At 51.6% G+C, this 13,818-nt stretch overlaps 4 protein-coding genes across 5 annotated transcripts; 3 read left to right on the forward strand and 1 right to left on the reverse strand.

Moving 5' to 3' along the window:
- Positions 1 to 621: 621 nt before the first annotated feature.
- AAFC00_005883 (uncharacterized protein) lies at positions 622 to 2,263 on the forward strand (the record flags this gene model as incomplete). 2 transcript variants are annotated; one of them, XM_069348278.1, is made up of 5 exons in its annotated part: positions 622 to 799; positions 853 to 1,158; positions 1,216 to 1,287; positions 1,345 to 1,703; positions 1,757 to 2,263. In XM_069348278.1, the coding sequence occupies 5 exons, from the start codon at positions 622 to 624 to the stop codon at positions 2,261 to 2,263; spliced, it is 1,422 nt and encodes a 473-aa protein (XP_069197939.1). The 2 variants fall into 2 exon arrangements, with proteins under 2 accessions (XP_069197939.1, XP_069197940.1); XM_069345739.1 differs by having other exon boundaries at positions 763 to 799.
- A 696-nt stretch (positions 2,264 to 2,959) lies between these two features.
- Positions 2,960 to 4,644, forward strand: AAFC00_005884 (uncharacterized protein; the record flags this gene model as incomplete). The annotated part of the gene is made up of 5 exons (XM_069345740.1): positions 2,960 to 2,999; positions 3,070 to 3,162; positions 3,226 to 3,564; positions 3,626 to 3,726; positions 3,784 to 4,644. 5 exons carry the CDS (start codon positions 2,960 to 2,962, stop codon positions 4,642 to 4,644), a joined length of 1,434 nt encoding a protein of 477 aa, XP_069197941.1.
- Positions 4,645 to 7,524: 2,880 nt separating this feature from the next.
- AAFC00_005885 (uncharacterized protein) lies at positions 7,525 to 10,315 on the reverse strand (the record flags this gene model as incomplete). Its single annotated transcript, XM_069345741.1, has 4 exons — positions 7,525 to 8,729; positions 8,782 to 9,856; positions 9,918 to 9,995; positions 10,046 to 10,315. 4 exons carry the CDS (start codon positions 10,313 to 10,315, stop codon positions 7,525 to 7,527), a joined length of 2,628 nt encoding a protein of 875 aa, XP_069197942.1.
- Positions 10,316 to 10,875: 560 nt separating this feature from the next.
- On the forward strand, positions 10,876 to 13,605 carry AAFC00_005886 (uncharacterized protein; the record flags this gene model as incomplete). The annotated part of the gene is made up of 2 exons (XM_069345742.1): positions 10,876 to 12,942; positions 13,000 to 13,605. The coding sequence occupies 2 exons, from the start codon at positions 10,876 to 10,878 to the stop codon at positions 13,603 to 13,605; spliced, it is 2,673 nt and encodes an 890-aa protein (XP_069197943.1).
- Between the last annotated feature and the right edge of the window lie 213 nt (positions 13,606 to 13,818).

Genomic DNA, 13,818 nt, shown 5'->3' on the forward strand with positions numbered 1-13,818 from the left:
TCGACTTCCCAGTATCCTGGATGCTGCTTCTTCTCATATATCTCGTAGCCACCAACTTTCGCTGACTGTCTCGTACTCGCCCCTTGTCTCTGTAGGATTGGTGCCTAGCTACAAGGCTTAATTGTGATAAGGTCGGCGGGATGGCGGTGAGTTCGTTTCGGGGTTCCTCATCGTCAAGCCTCAGCGAAGGCCTTAGCAAAAGCCTTGGCCGTTACACGTCTTCCCTTGGCCTCACTCCAAGCAGTAGTAGATCTGTATGATATAGTGCTTGGCTTCTCGCTGTAGAGCCTATCATTCATGTTGATCCCAGGGATGGACGTTGTTGTTCTACCAGGCGGCTGTGGCATTGCTTCCGTAGTCCTGACCCGGGTTTGTGTGACCCTCGTCCAGGCTTATCATATATAGGACTGTGACTGCTCGGAGTCTACTTCTGGCTTTCCTCAACATACTTTCCTGTCTCTCATTGGGTTTCATCCATTTCTCTCACCTGCTCCGTGATTGTTCGTTGTCTTCGTACGCCAGTCTCATCTGATCGTCTTGACCTTGTTGCTCGTCATCTCTTCATCAGCTTTCGTATAAGTCATGATTCAGACAGAGCCACGACCATCTTCAATCCGCAAGATGTCGTCTGATTTGGAGAGGTCCGGGTCCGAGGATAGAGATGACATTTGTTCTCCGCAGCCGGAAGTCGTCCATGTGGACCGTCTGGTGTGGCCGAAAGCCTGGAGGGCTTATGCTTGCCTCCTCGGTTGTTTTTTTCTCATGTTCAATAGCTGGGGCATCGTCAATGCCTACGGCAGTACGTCGACCCCCTATCCCCGCCATGGTTGTCGTGTCGCTAAGATTCTGCAGCATACCTCGCCTATTATAACGAGAGCCTTCTGAAAGGTCAAAGCCCACTGTTGCTCAATCTCATAGGATCCACTCAGTGCTTCATGATCTTGTTTTTCTCCTTCATTGTCGGGCGTCTGTTGGATGCCAATTACAGCCGGGCACTCATGGCTGTAGGCTTCTGCTTGGTGACTCTTGGCATGTTTCTTCTGAGTGTGGTCAACGGAGGCGGTGGTGAGAACGAGGGTAATTATATCCTCACTTGGCTCGTACAAGGAGTGATAGCGGGTCTTGGAATGGCCTGCTTCTTCACGACGAGCTCTCAAGGTAAGTCCTCGATGCATGGTACAGCGTGCCCCTGAGCTGCATACTGACATCTGACAGTCGTGTCGACCTGGTTCCAAGGAAAAGTCAAACCTTTCGCCATGGCTTTCGTCGCCTCGGGCGCAGCAATCTGTACGTACTGTGTCCAGTCTTGCCTCTTCGGGTTATAATGTGCTAATGCTCACGTAGCTGGACTCGTCTTTCCTTTCATGCTTCGCTTCCTCATCGAGTCAAAAGGCTTCAACTTCTCGGACCGCATGATATCAACCCTTGCTGTTGGCACTATGCTCACCTCCCTCGTACTGGTTCAGCCGAGCCCGAACTTCACTGCCAGAACTCCTGACACCTGGTTGTCATTCAATACCTGGTACGACAAGGGCGCCTTCCGCAGCCCCATGTTCTGTTGGCTCACCGCTGGTAACTGCTTCATGTTCTTCGGGTTCTATGCCGTCTTTTTCAACTTGGAAGAGTGGTCTGTCAAGAGGGGCGTTGGTACCAAGGGCGATCCACAACCTGGTCAGGACGTGCTCAAGACTTACTATCTGCTTGTAAGGTTACTCCACTTCTCGGCTGCAATAAACCTGTGCTAACTGGCTCACAGGCAATCATGAACGCCACGTCAACACTTGGGCGCATCGGCTCAGCCTTCCTTTGCATGCCTTTCAATCCGGTGAAGGTTCACTGCGTAGTCACCTTCATCTCTTCGATGCTTTGCTTCTTTTTCTGGACATTCGCCTCGAAGTTGTCGTTTGCTCTGGGCTTCGTTGTTGTGTTTGGTGCTTTCTCAGGAAGTGTCATAGGACTTCCACCAGCTTCGATGGCTACCATCATGTTGGGAGATCATAGAATGCTTGGACAGTGGACAGGCATGATGTACACCATATCTGCTCCATTTGCATTGACAGGTCCACTGATTGCTGGATATCTGATCTCGGAGTATGGTCAAGACTATAGGACAGTCCAGTGCTGGAGTGGAGCTTGTCTGCTACTTTCGGCAGCCTGCCAAGCCGTCACTGTCTTCTATTACACCAGGGCCACTAAATGGGAGGATGGACTCGAGAAGCTGGACACTAGTGGCACCACTACACCAATGGTGATGGCCCGCTAGATAAACACAACAATGATCGTTGCTCGAGTGGTGGAATTTCATCAACGACTTATGAACAAATTTTCGCGAGGTGTTGGTGGCGTTAGGGATGGGTGGCGTGATCCGGTTCAATTGATTTTTGCAGCTTTTCAGTCTGGTGTGCGGGTACTTAGGTGAATTGTCCTAAATAGATATGCAGGGACGAGATGGCATGAGCCATCCGCATGGTGAGAGCTTCCATACGTAGACAAATAAGGTCGAGAGAGCGTGTTAGAAAATCAGATAATATAGACAGGGTTGCTCTCTTGTCAAGTGTAAGGCGACTCTTGCCGTAGCAAAACCAGTTACTCGTACAGGATATGGCGCGCCATTATGCTACTGCAAGTGTCCAAGGGTCGGGTCGATCTCATTTTTACCTCAACTGTCTTACTTGATCTGAGCGATAGAGTGAAGAAATGAAGTGGTGTTTGCATAATGAATTCTAATTAAACAAGGGGAATATGATCATGAGGTGAGACATCCTCTTCTGACCGACAAAAGCTTGGCAGACGGGGTATCGTATCTGGCGACTTCGAACTTGTGTCTAAGATATACTGTATGTCATTTTAACCACCGGGATAACATCTCCATTCGCTTCTCATTACCGATTCAGCTGGCTGAACATGTCTTTGAAATAGCACATGAATACATGCTGGCTTTTTGTATGCCAGCTAGAATATGGAAGAGAGTTCCTATGATGACCAGCAGTTCTGGGGAGGTGCGTTACTTCCGGAAATAGAGTGACACTACCTGAGGTCTGGGTTTGATATCTGACTTGCGATATACAGAATTGGAGGCTATAGTTTCGGTGCAAAGTAACAACTATGAAGAGATTGATGACTGTCTACGAACATTCATAGACACTGCGGCATGCTCCGATCGTATGTAGTATTTGCTTATCAACCCATGGTTGTTCTGTGTTCCCCCCATTCTGACCCATGAAGAGGAATACTGCCTGTCTGAATACGATCTCGCTCGCTGCTGCTATGGCCTACTGGAATCCCGGCTGTTTCAAGAGAACAAGGATTATGTGCGCCGTCAATTCGTCTTCGGATTGCTCCAGGAGGATGATGCTCGAGTCTTGCACGTCATGGCCGCTGTGCTTCTGCACGACGGTCGATCAGATGAAGTGGCATTCGAGATGATGCAGGCAGAAGGCGCGTTCACTCAGCTAATCGGTCTGATAAGAGCTGGAAAGGATGATGACACTGGCTTGCACCGGCTGCTTGTTTCGCTATTGGGCGAGATGTCCAGGATACAAAGGCTATCTTGGGCTGATCTTGGTATGCTGGCAGTCGTCTTTCAGTTCAAATATCGCCTCGTGTCGCTAATGTCGGTTCACAGCAAACGTCGATGATGCCTTCATAATGTATCTTTTCCAACTCATCGAGGAACTTTCTAACGATGCGAACGATCCGTATCATTATCCTACGATACGCGTGCTGGTATGTTGTTGACGAACCCTGATCTACATCGACACGACATACTGATCAAATGCATAGCTTGTACTCAACGAGCAGTACATGTGTCACGCTGCTGGACCCCCAAAAGCAGATGGCACACCCGCCAACACCCTGACAAACCGCATCATCAAGGTCCTCTCGAACCATGGTCCAGACTTTCGGACCTTTGGAGAAAATCTTATCCTGTTACTAAATCGCGAATCTGCTCTTGGTCCTCAACTTTTGATTCTGAAGCTGCTCTATCTGCTATTCACAACACCCCCAACATATGAGTATTTTTATACCAACGACCTACATGTTCTGGTCGATGTCATTATTCGTAATTTACTGGATCTGGACCCAGGTCCGTATGGAGACGAGGAGACGGATACCCACGGTGAAGGAGGGGGTCAAAGGGCCCTACGCCACACTTACCTTCGTGTACTCTTTCCCTTGCTGAAGAATACGCAACTAGCCCGAGATGAAGGGCACTACAAGAAAGAAGAACTTCGAAAACTACTACACCTCTTGGTTCACGGATCTTCAATGCACTTCGCCCCAGCAGACGAGACCGTTGTACGGTTGGTTACACGCTGTCGCCAAGTCGAGTGGATCAGGGAGGAGGAAGATGATCCAGTCGACATACACGCTAGATCCTCCCTCACAAGTCCGCCGAGCGATGCTGAAGTGGCAAAGAGGCTGCTAGGCATGAACCTGGCCGAAGCCGGGGAGAGTAATCTAAGTATACTGGACGTCACGGCGAAAGTGGAAAAGGAAAAACCAATGGTGCCTGCTCCTCGGCGTCGTGGAAAGAAATTGCAACAGGAGCATGATGCCTTGCTTAAACCATCATCGAATCCTCCGTCGAATCACGATTACAGTGGAGGCAGGAGCCCGTTCGACGATGACAATAATGAATAGAAAGATAATCTGCTCGTTGAAGACTTTGAGGTCAAATCCCTTACTGTGCATGTTATGGTGACCATCCAGCGCTTTCTGCACAAGACTGCCTTGGCATTGCTGCATATGCGATATGGACTCAAGAGCCGTCAACATGGTGACACAGCTTATGCATCTATGCATTGCCTGAATGTGTTGCATACGCGAATCCTTACACGGTTATGGGTTTGTGTAACGAAGCCAAGTCTCGAACGTCTTGATGGGATTACGACTGATGTTCTAGGTCCAGGAGTGTTCTCCTTGCATTGAGTAACATTGGTTGAGCATGCTCACAGTCTAACACGATCCTAGCTCTCCGGTGGGGCGCGCAAGAAATGGAAGATTTCGCTACAGCTGTGGTGCTCTCCATATCCGGCCGTGAAGAGCGTTCCTGCGTCTCTGTTGTGACACCACATCAAATGTCGCAAGTACACGCCGGTATTCACACCATCTATAATATACCCTGAGTAGAAGAGTTGTATAGACTCTGACTGCCACCGGGATCACTTTAGCTCTACAGAATCGAGGAACAAATTGAACATATCACATGCATGACTATTAGAAAGTGCGCCGTTGGTAGAGCGGCTGAGTTGATAAAGCAGGCCACTGAGCTTCATCACTTTATCCACCTTCGTCACGCCATGTCGTTCCTCGTTCTTCGCGATACGATGCCGCGGAATGGATGCAGCGAAGATTTGGCGTGTTTCCTCAACAACTGTGTAGGCATGATAGCACGAGCACTTTGACTGGTCCCAACCACGATGCCTCCTGAACGAGTTGGACTGAGTTTATCCCATGAGTGCGAGGCATAACATACATTGTGTTCAATATGCGAACCACGAAAGGGGTATGTCTCCAATGTGTCAATGTTGGGAGTCTTCATTCCAAGCAAGGGCATAGGAATCTAGTGAGACATACAGCTCCTTCAGCATTGCTCAAATGTGGTCTCGAGATAAGCATCATGTATAAGACGGTGGTCTTCCTCAATCATCTTTCTGGTGTCGCTGTTAAAACAAACGAGTCAAAAGGTGTGCCACTGCGGCCAATATCCCTCGACCTACTCATTGCACACATTCTTTTCTAATGTCATTCATTTCGTCCACACAAGTGATGAGGGCCAACAGGAGTGTGGCATGGACTGTAGCGTTTGCAGTTGCGATAGCCTTTGCACCCATAGGTCCTACTCGCTCATCCCACATAAGAGATCTCATGACTGACTTATCACAGGAGCGGCAAATGCGTTGAAGCTGGAACAGCGACAGGCCGATGGTGAGACGAACGGATGTCAGGCTATGTCGCGGAGGTTGTTTACTGACATGACTTCCTTCAGGACCATCGGAATTTCCTGCTTATGCTGGCTTCCCGCATAGTCCTCTCCTGTCGAGAAGCGACACCATTACGCCCGGTTCCACGTCCTTTGGCAATCGAGTAGGGACAGCCCTCACTTCGCGACCATCGCCAGGGTTCCCATCAGGGTTACCTAGTGCATCTCCCTCCTATGCCAACTCGACTACTACTACCATCGAGACGACGGTGATACTGTTCTCTACGACCACCATCACACCATCCGGATCACCGTTCCCTATGTCCAATAGCAGAGTCTTTGCGCCAACTGCTTACAGTCCTCTCGTTCCATCGGGATCGCCTATCAAACCATCTAATGTTACGTTTTCACCCTCCACAAGCTTCTACCCAAGCTACAAGCCTAGTGGAGCACCGTTTCCAATCACGTCCAATATGACAGTATTTGAATCAACTGGCTACCACTACCCCATGCCCACAGGCACCGGGGGTAACCACTCCACCATCTCAGGCCATCCCGTCGTCTATCCCAATAGCACCCGTATCCGCTCGACCGGATATCTGTCTAGTGCACGTCCGAGCGGTACCCGTCCACATCTGACAACGTGGAATCACACGACGACTTCACATTCGATCTGGGGCTCGACACATGTCATTCCTCTCTCAACTGGCACTGCACCTTCGGGTTCATTGACCAGCTCGTCAGGAAACCGCACGGGAACATTCACGCCACCGACAACCCCCTCATCATCATTAGTTTCAGCATCTATCCCGATCACAAACGACTTCAACACCACCTCATCCTTCCCTACCACCGCGACCGAAGTCTCCCTCAATTCGACCCTCATAGCCTCGCCAACAGGATCAATGTCCTACTCGACCCCATCATCATTCTTGACTTTCGTCTCGTCTACCTCGTCGGGGTATATCCCTTTGATGTCTGCTCCGTCGTCGACCCCTGGTGGCGGTGGTGAGGGATATCCTCATCATCCTCATCCTCATCCGCACCCTCATCCGCACCCTCATCCGCATCCTCCGTTCCATCCTCACCCGCCTCAGCCCACGCACCCGGATAGTTATCCTCCTGAGGGAGAACATGGAGGGTGGTGGTGGAACAGGAGAGGTTGAGTAATGTAGGGATTGGCTTGACTTTCCATCGAGGAGTGACGAGAGATGGTGGCGAAGGGTCATGTGGGCAGTGGAAGGAAAGGGAGGAGATGATGGGAGGAGATGCGAGGCGGTGGTCTAGTTGTCTTTCTGATATCTCCTCGCTTCTACCGGACAGATGTGGGTTGGTTCCATTCTTATTTCGGGGTCTGACTCTTGTGTCGTTTGCAATCATTAATATAATCAGATTGCTTTACTTTGCTTTACGGATGTCAAATGGATTTGATGCAGCCATGACTTCCTGGTGTCCCCAATGTCTTCTGTTCACACAACGTGACGATGTAATCTCTCGCTTGCCACATGCTCGCACTCATGGTCTATGACACAAGGAGTCGTTGATTCTGTTTCAATCGGAAACTAAAACGTCTCTCGACGGGATTGATCATTGTCCATCTATTTCTCAATAGCAAAATTACTCCCGCTCTCCACGACCTTGCCCTGCTCCACAAGCCCAGCAAGAAGCCACTTCGTCTCATCATCCCCATACGCATATCCACCAGGCACCACCATCTTCATCATCATAGTGATGCGCGCGGGATCCATGGCGCCGCCATTAGTCAGCATGCCCGCGATGAAAAGCTCGTACATTTCCTTGTTGTCGCGCAGCACTGCGTCTTGGGTCTTGACGGCCGAGATGGCCGCGTCAGCTGCTGGTATGGCTGTGGGCGCGGGGGCGGGAGCGTCGTCTTCGGATGGTAGAGTCTCGAGGACGCGGTATGTGTCTGGTTCATTCGCCTCGACGAGCACTCTTTGTGCGACCCAGAAGGCGATGGCGTTGCGTACTAGCTCTTCGTCCATCGAGAGGGATTCTTCTAATTGCTGCACTGTTTTTGAGCCGTTTGAAGTATCGCCGTCCGCGCCTTCGACTTGTTGGAAGGCGTAGATTACGCTGGCTTGCCATGTCTGTACCGAGTCAATCTTGACTGTGCGGTCTTCTAGCTCGAGCTCGACGGCGACGCGGCCCAGTCCGTGCAGCCAGTGGAGTTTGCGTAGATTCTTGACTCGCTCAAAGTCCTGCTCATAGGCCCTCTGCATCGCACTGATAGGAGCAGGAACGTCGAACTCGTCTTCTCGTAGACTTGGCCAGAAGAACGACGATAGGATGAGTGTGGAGAAGCGGGGGGCTCCGTCGGCTGGAGCACTGCCTGGCTTGGGCAGCAGCAAGCTAGTCGCTTTGTCGCTGATGGCCACTTCTTTGACCAGTTTGATGAATTGCTGATTGGCGGTGTCATTGCGTGGTATCCGAGAGGAGAATGTTTCGATGAGTCCGTGTATAGTGATACCCTTCTCAGGCAGCGCAGCGATGATTTCTTGTGAGGTCGGGAATGTGGAGGTCCCTTGGGGTCTTAAAGTTGTGTTCATTCTCTTGGACTCGAGTATATCACGTAGCATAACCTCGCACGACTGCAGGCCATCCGGTCCGAACCTGGCTTTGAACAGCTCAACGAGTCGTATCTCTTTATCGAGCTCTGACGCTGCACTCTCTTGTGTGAGCAGGCGTTCACCAAGCAAGGCCTGCACCTCCTGAATGAAGTCGCCGCGATCGAACAATGTCAGCATAAAGGACATTATATCGTCACTCTTGGATTTCTTGTAGTCTTGAGACAATGTCAGCGAACATTCTTCAAACGTGAGTCAATATTAACATACCTGGACCAGCATCTATTGGATCAGGTACCCACGTCATATCATCCCAGTCCAAACCTTTTTCGTCGACATTCATCTCCTCCCCTTCGGAAAGAGCTATCTCTCTGGCTAGCTCGGTGCAAACATCGTCAGATGGGTTTGACACATTTCCTTGAGCATCGACATCGGCCAAGAAACTTGCTGCAATGACACGGACGGAGTTGTCTCGTTGTCGCAGATAGGAGCGTAATGGAGAAGCAACTTTGTCCAACAGCACACCTCTCGAGTCAAGAGCCTTGAATGCGTAGATGACATTGATGTACATGCTCAGAAGCTCGGGGGTTGTGACGCCAGCATGTAAGATCCGCCGTGCCATCTGTTGACTGAAGGAGTTTGCCAGGAGCAGCTTGCTCTCGGCCGAGGTTTGCATATAGTCTTTGAGATCTAGTATGGCGCCAGTGGAATGATCCCACGCCCTGACATATTCAAAGAGATGCCTCATCCTCTGATGAGCAAGCTTTTCGAGGGCGAGCTTCTCCCAGTCTGAAATCTCGCTTTCGAAGAGAGAGATGTCAGGCTTGTCAGTCAAACATTGCAGGCAATGGACGGCCGCGGGAGCGAAGGCGCGGTGTATCCAAGAACGGAGGCGAGCAGCGACACTCTGTCGCCCGACCCAGTCAACTTTCATTGCTGGACTCTGAACATAGCTGAGGATGACCGAGTTCATAGCATGCGCAAGGGCGTTTTGGCCGTGATCATAACCGAGCCCGGCACGGCGAAGTCTCACCAATAAGGTCTCGGTGGCTTCGGCGTGAGATGTTGCTGGACCAGGATCTGGACCGAGGAGCCAGGCGCAAATGGAACGATGCAAGACGAACGTCACCGTTTTGAAGATACGTTGTAAAGGCAGGCTATGGAGAGCATTTGCATAGATACGCTCAAGTACAGAAGAGCGTAAGTCCGTCACTGAGGTCACCAAAGGGTGGCGTTGGTTAGCTGCCAGCCAACGATCCAGTGGCCCAGTGAGATTGTTATGGAACAATATGAGCAAGTCAAGTGTGCTTGAAAGAACATCTTCTGCATTCGAAGTTGCGATAGGCTAAAGGGTGATCAGCAGCGAGACCTCTTTTTGCACTCCCGGACGTGATGGGCCGACTGACAGAGTTCCATAAGGGTTCAATGTTGGCCGGAAGGAATGCCTCTTGATGGGCCTGAGCTGCTGCTGAGACGTGGTCTACCTTGAGAAGGATCAGCACGATGGGCGGAAAATCGTAGACGAATAACTTACAAGGCGATGGCGAGCAGATTCGCTGGAGAGTACTAACGCCAGAGCTTCATCAAGACCTGGCGTTGAAGCAGCACGACTAGATGCATCGGCAGCCGAGGAAGATGGCAATTGCAGCCAATGTATTATTTCTTGCCATGCATCATTATAGTCTTGCGAAGCATTGAAGTCAAAGTGATCGTCCCCTAAGAGGGTATCAGAGTGAGGGTAGAAGACGGACAGGAAGAGCTTCTCATCGTGGTCCGAGGCGAAACTCGATTCTGCAACAGTCATTGCAGCAGAGCATGACTCTCCGGGACGACCCTTGGAAAAGTATTGCGGCGTACCGTACAAGATGAATGCTCGGCTATTGAGCCACGCTATTGCATGGTGTATTTGACTGCATCTATCAATAAACACGGAAACACATGACGTGAAATTACAGTTCAACCCGTTTGCAGAAGTGGCTTGGGTGGATCGGGTAGTGACACAGATGGGGAAGGACCGGGAACGGCATTAGCGCGGGGGAGAAGGAGCAATTGGAGCAATCAATCTAACAATCTAATACAGTAGTCCATCAACCAATCAATCAATCAGCGCATCACTCGAGCCATCTTGCTATTGCTAATCTCAATCATTGCTCCACGGACTTCGCTTGGTCCTTGACCGTCGAGACATGACCTGGTCCTCGTCGTAATCCAACTATGCCGCCCTGGCTGCTCCCTCTACATTGTCTACTGGACACAGCTCTACCTACGATAGCACACGGCGACAGGCCCCGCAGAGCAAGCGAGCAGATGTACATGTACAGACCTCGAAGAAAGTGAAGGGTGTGCGAAAGAAAGGAACAAAGAATGGAGGCACAATCAGCACTCAAGGCCCCGAGTAGTCTTCACGCCAGCCTCGGTCTTGTCGAGCGGACTAGAGACGAGGCACTCCAGCAGCCCACGACACCCACGACAGGTGCCGAGTCAGAAGGAGGAGGACAAGAAGGAGGATCACAAGAAGGAGGAGGACAAGGGGAAATGACAACGAAAGGATCCAGCCTGAATCCGGCTACTGCTCTGCCACCTCTGCCCGATACGCAAGCTTCGTCCTCGGGGGCAGCACACATTCAACGAACAGAGGCTATCAGGAAACCGCTCGGCCTGCTCGATCTGCCCGTCGATATCTTGAAGGAGGTGGTCAAGCAATTCACCCACACCAACGACTTGACCTCTCTCGCTCTGTGTCATTCCGCCCTGCATCGTCTGGTGATCCCACACATCTACAGCCGCTTCGACATAGTATGGCCTGACACCGTCACTCCCACCGAGCCACGCACCGGCGTCGATGCCCTCACCTACGGTCTGGCCACCCTGGTCATGGCCCACGACGTGTTTGGCGAAGAGTCTCCGTTCGTTAGACCCGAGGCGAGCGACAAGACAGGCGAGAACAGCGACATCAACTCTAGAGTCCGCCGCCGCAAGGGCAATTACTATGCCCATTTTACCCGCAAGTTTTCTCTCGGCAATGGTCCTCCCGAGTGGACACAGGAGTATCTCATCTCCAAGGAAGCTGGAAAAATGCTCGGCACACTCGTCGCATTGGCTGTCGGTCGTATGCGCAACCTCGAGACCTTTATCTGGGACATGCCGACCGGGATACTGCGTGATGTATGGCTTGCTCTGTCGTCCCTCGCTGATCGCAGTGATGGCCAGCCCTGTCGCCTCCAACGAGTCGCTGTGCGTTGTCATGACAACTCGCTTGAACCGAATGCTCTCCCCTCGCATCACCCTCCATTGCCTGGATCGGCCAACCCACCGCTGGACCATGTTGAACGCCCTTCCTTCTCTATCCTTCCTCCGCTGGCTTCTCTCTCCGTACTCCAGATCGATGAGCTTCAGTATGTGGACGAACTGAGTCTGCTGCTTGGTCGCTCTCAATCTGTGTTGAAGGAATTACGAATCGGTATCACTTCTTTCACACCGGACTGGGTCCAGGTTTGGGAAGGCGAGGAATTTCATCAGGTCGACAGAGACAACACTACAGCCAGTTCGGTGACGCTAGGTCCGAAGAGGCTCGGCGGTGTGCTAGGCGTTCTCACTGCCTGGATCTTTGACATGCGCTGGCTATATAATGAATCTCAATCTCAGTCACTTGCCAATCGTTCAACGATCGCATCAGCAGGCCTGGTAGGGCAACCTACGCCTACAGATGCCGCGATCGGATCAGGACCCTCTGAGACTAGCTTCGTCGACAAGATCAGAACTGTACTCCCAGATCGTACCTTGCTAACAAAACCTCCTGCAATCGATGCGCCCTCGGTCAGTTCGCCCTTGCTTGCTCACGCTGAGGACAGATCAGAACACACGCAGCACAAGCGACTGTCACTTGAGACGCTCGAACTTGAACGCGTTCCCCTGTCCATCCCTGTTCTGCAGCACACCGTCGATTGGACCGTACTCACAAGCCTGACCCTGTTGCAATGTCCTAACCATGAGGATCTATGGAAGCTCCTCAAGCGCCTTTATCCGCCTTCTGTGTTACCTGATAAACGCCACGGACGCTCATCCAACAGCACCGAGTACAAGCTGAAACTGACCAAGATCCATTGCGACACTGTCTCGAATTCTCTCCTGGGCTTCATCAAAGAGACGCTCGAACCGAATTCGCTCAAGTTTTTGATACTGCAAGAAGCCAGCCGATCAGACGACATGATTGTACCGATCGACGCAATCTTCCGCAAAGCCATCCGCAAACATCGCAGCAGTCTCAAAAAGATACTGATAGACAGCAGCGAAAGGGGAGCCGAGGGCCAACTGCTGAGCAACTCGCGATCGCGCCGGTGGATGCTCACTCGAGAGATGCTCGACTTCATCACGAGTGGGAAAATGCCATGTCTGCAGGAGTTGGGTGGCACGGTCGATTATCGCGACTGGGTGCGTGTTTTGTCTCTGCTTTTCGCCCTCAGCACTTGCTAATCGTATATCATACAGCATTTCCTCTTACAGCATCTACCATTCGTCCCTCACCTCCGCTCATTGTACATACCATACATGGCCAACTACGTGCACGGCAACGTGATAACAGAACCGCGTGAGCTCGCCATGCAAATCGTCGACATCGTCGCTCTCCGGCCCGAGATCGAACTCTGCTACCTCGGCATAGCGCGGAAGTGTTTCGAGATCCTAGACCCTCCGATCAAAGGCGGTGTCAGCAGCAATGGAAGAAGCAGCGGCCACAACATCGACGACGGCAGGGGCGGCGTGCCAGCCACAAACGACGACGAAGACGACGAAGACGCAGAAGAGGACGACGACGAAGCTATCGACGGCGGCGCCAGACACGCGATCATCAGAGGCCACAACACCGACACCCGCAGCCGACGGTCGAGCTCCGGCGGCACAGAAGTCGCAGACGACAGCAGCAGTAGCAGCAGCAGCAGCAGCAGCGGAAGCGACTCAGATGACGACGAGGACGGAACGAACGTGCCGCGAGACAGTCGTCGTGCCTCGAGTAGAGGGACTCAGTTCTCGCTGCGTGAGATTCTTTATTATGATGATAGGGTCACCATTTTCAAGGCTCGTCATGGGAGATTATAAGTAGAAAAGAGAAAGAATGGGTTAATTACTGCTCCAGAAACAGACTGGGGAAAAGGTTCAATCGAGGGCGGCGAGATATGTAAGAGACAAATCAAGAAAGGGGAGGCTTCACAGCCGAAGGATGGAATGGGAGGCGTTTTGTTTTCTGCTTCTTTTGGATGGGACTTTCCGGGGGGAGAGGGGGGGGGGGGTGCCAGAGAACAGAGATGGCAA

The sequence above is a fragment of the Neodothiora populina genome (genome assembly GCF_041146345.1).
Source record: "Neodothiora populina strain CPC 39397 chromosome Unknown canker_contig_6, whole genome shotgun sequence".
Lineage (NCBI taxonomy): Eukaryota > Fungi > Ascomycota > Dothideomycetes > Dothideales > Dothioraceae > Neodothiora > Neodothiora populina.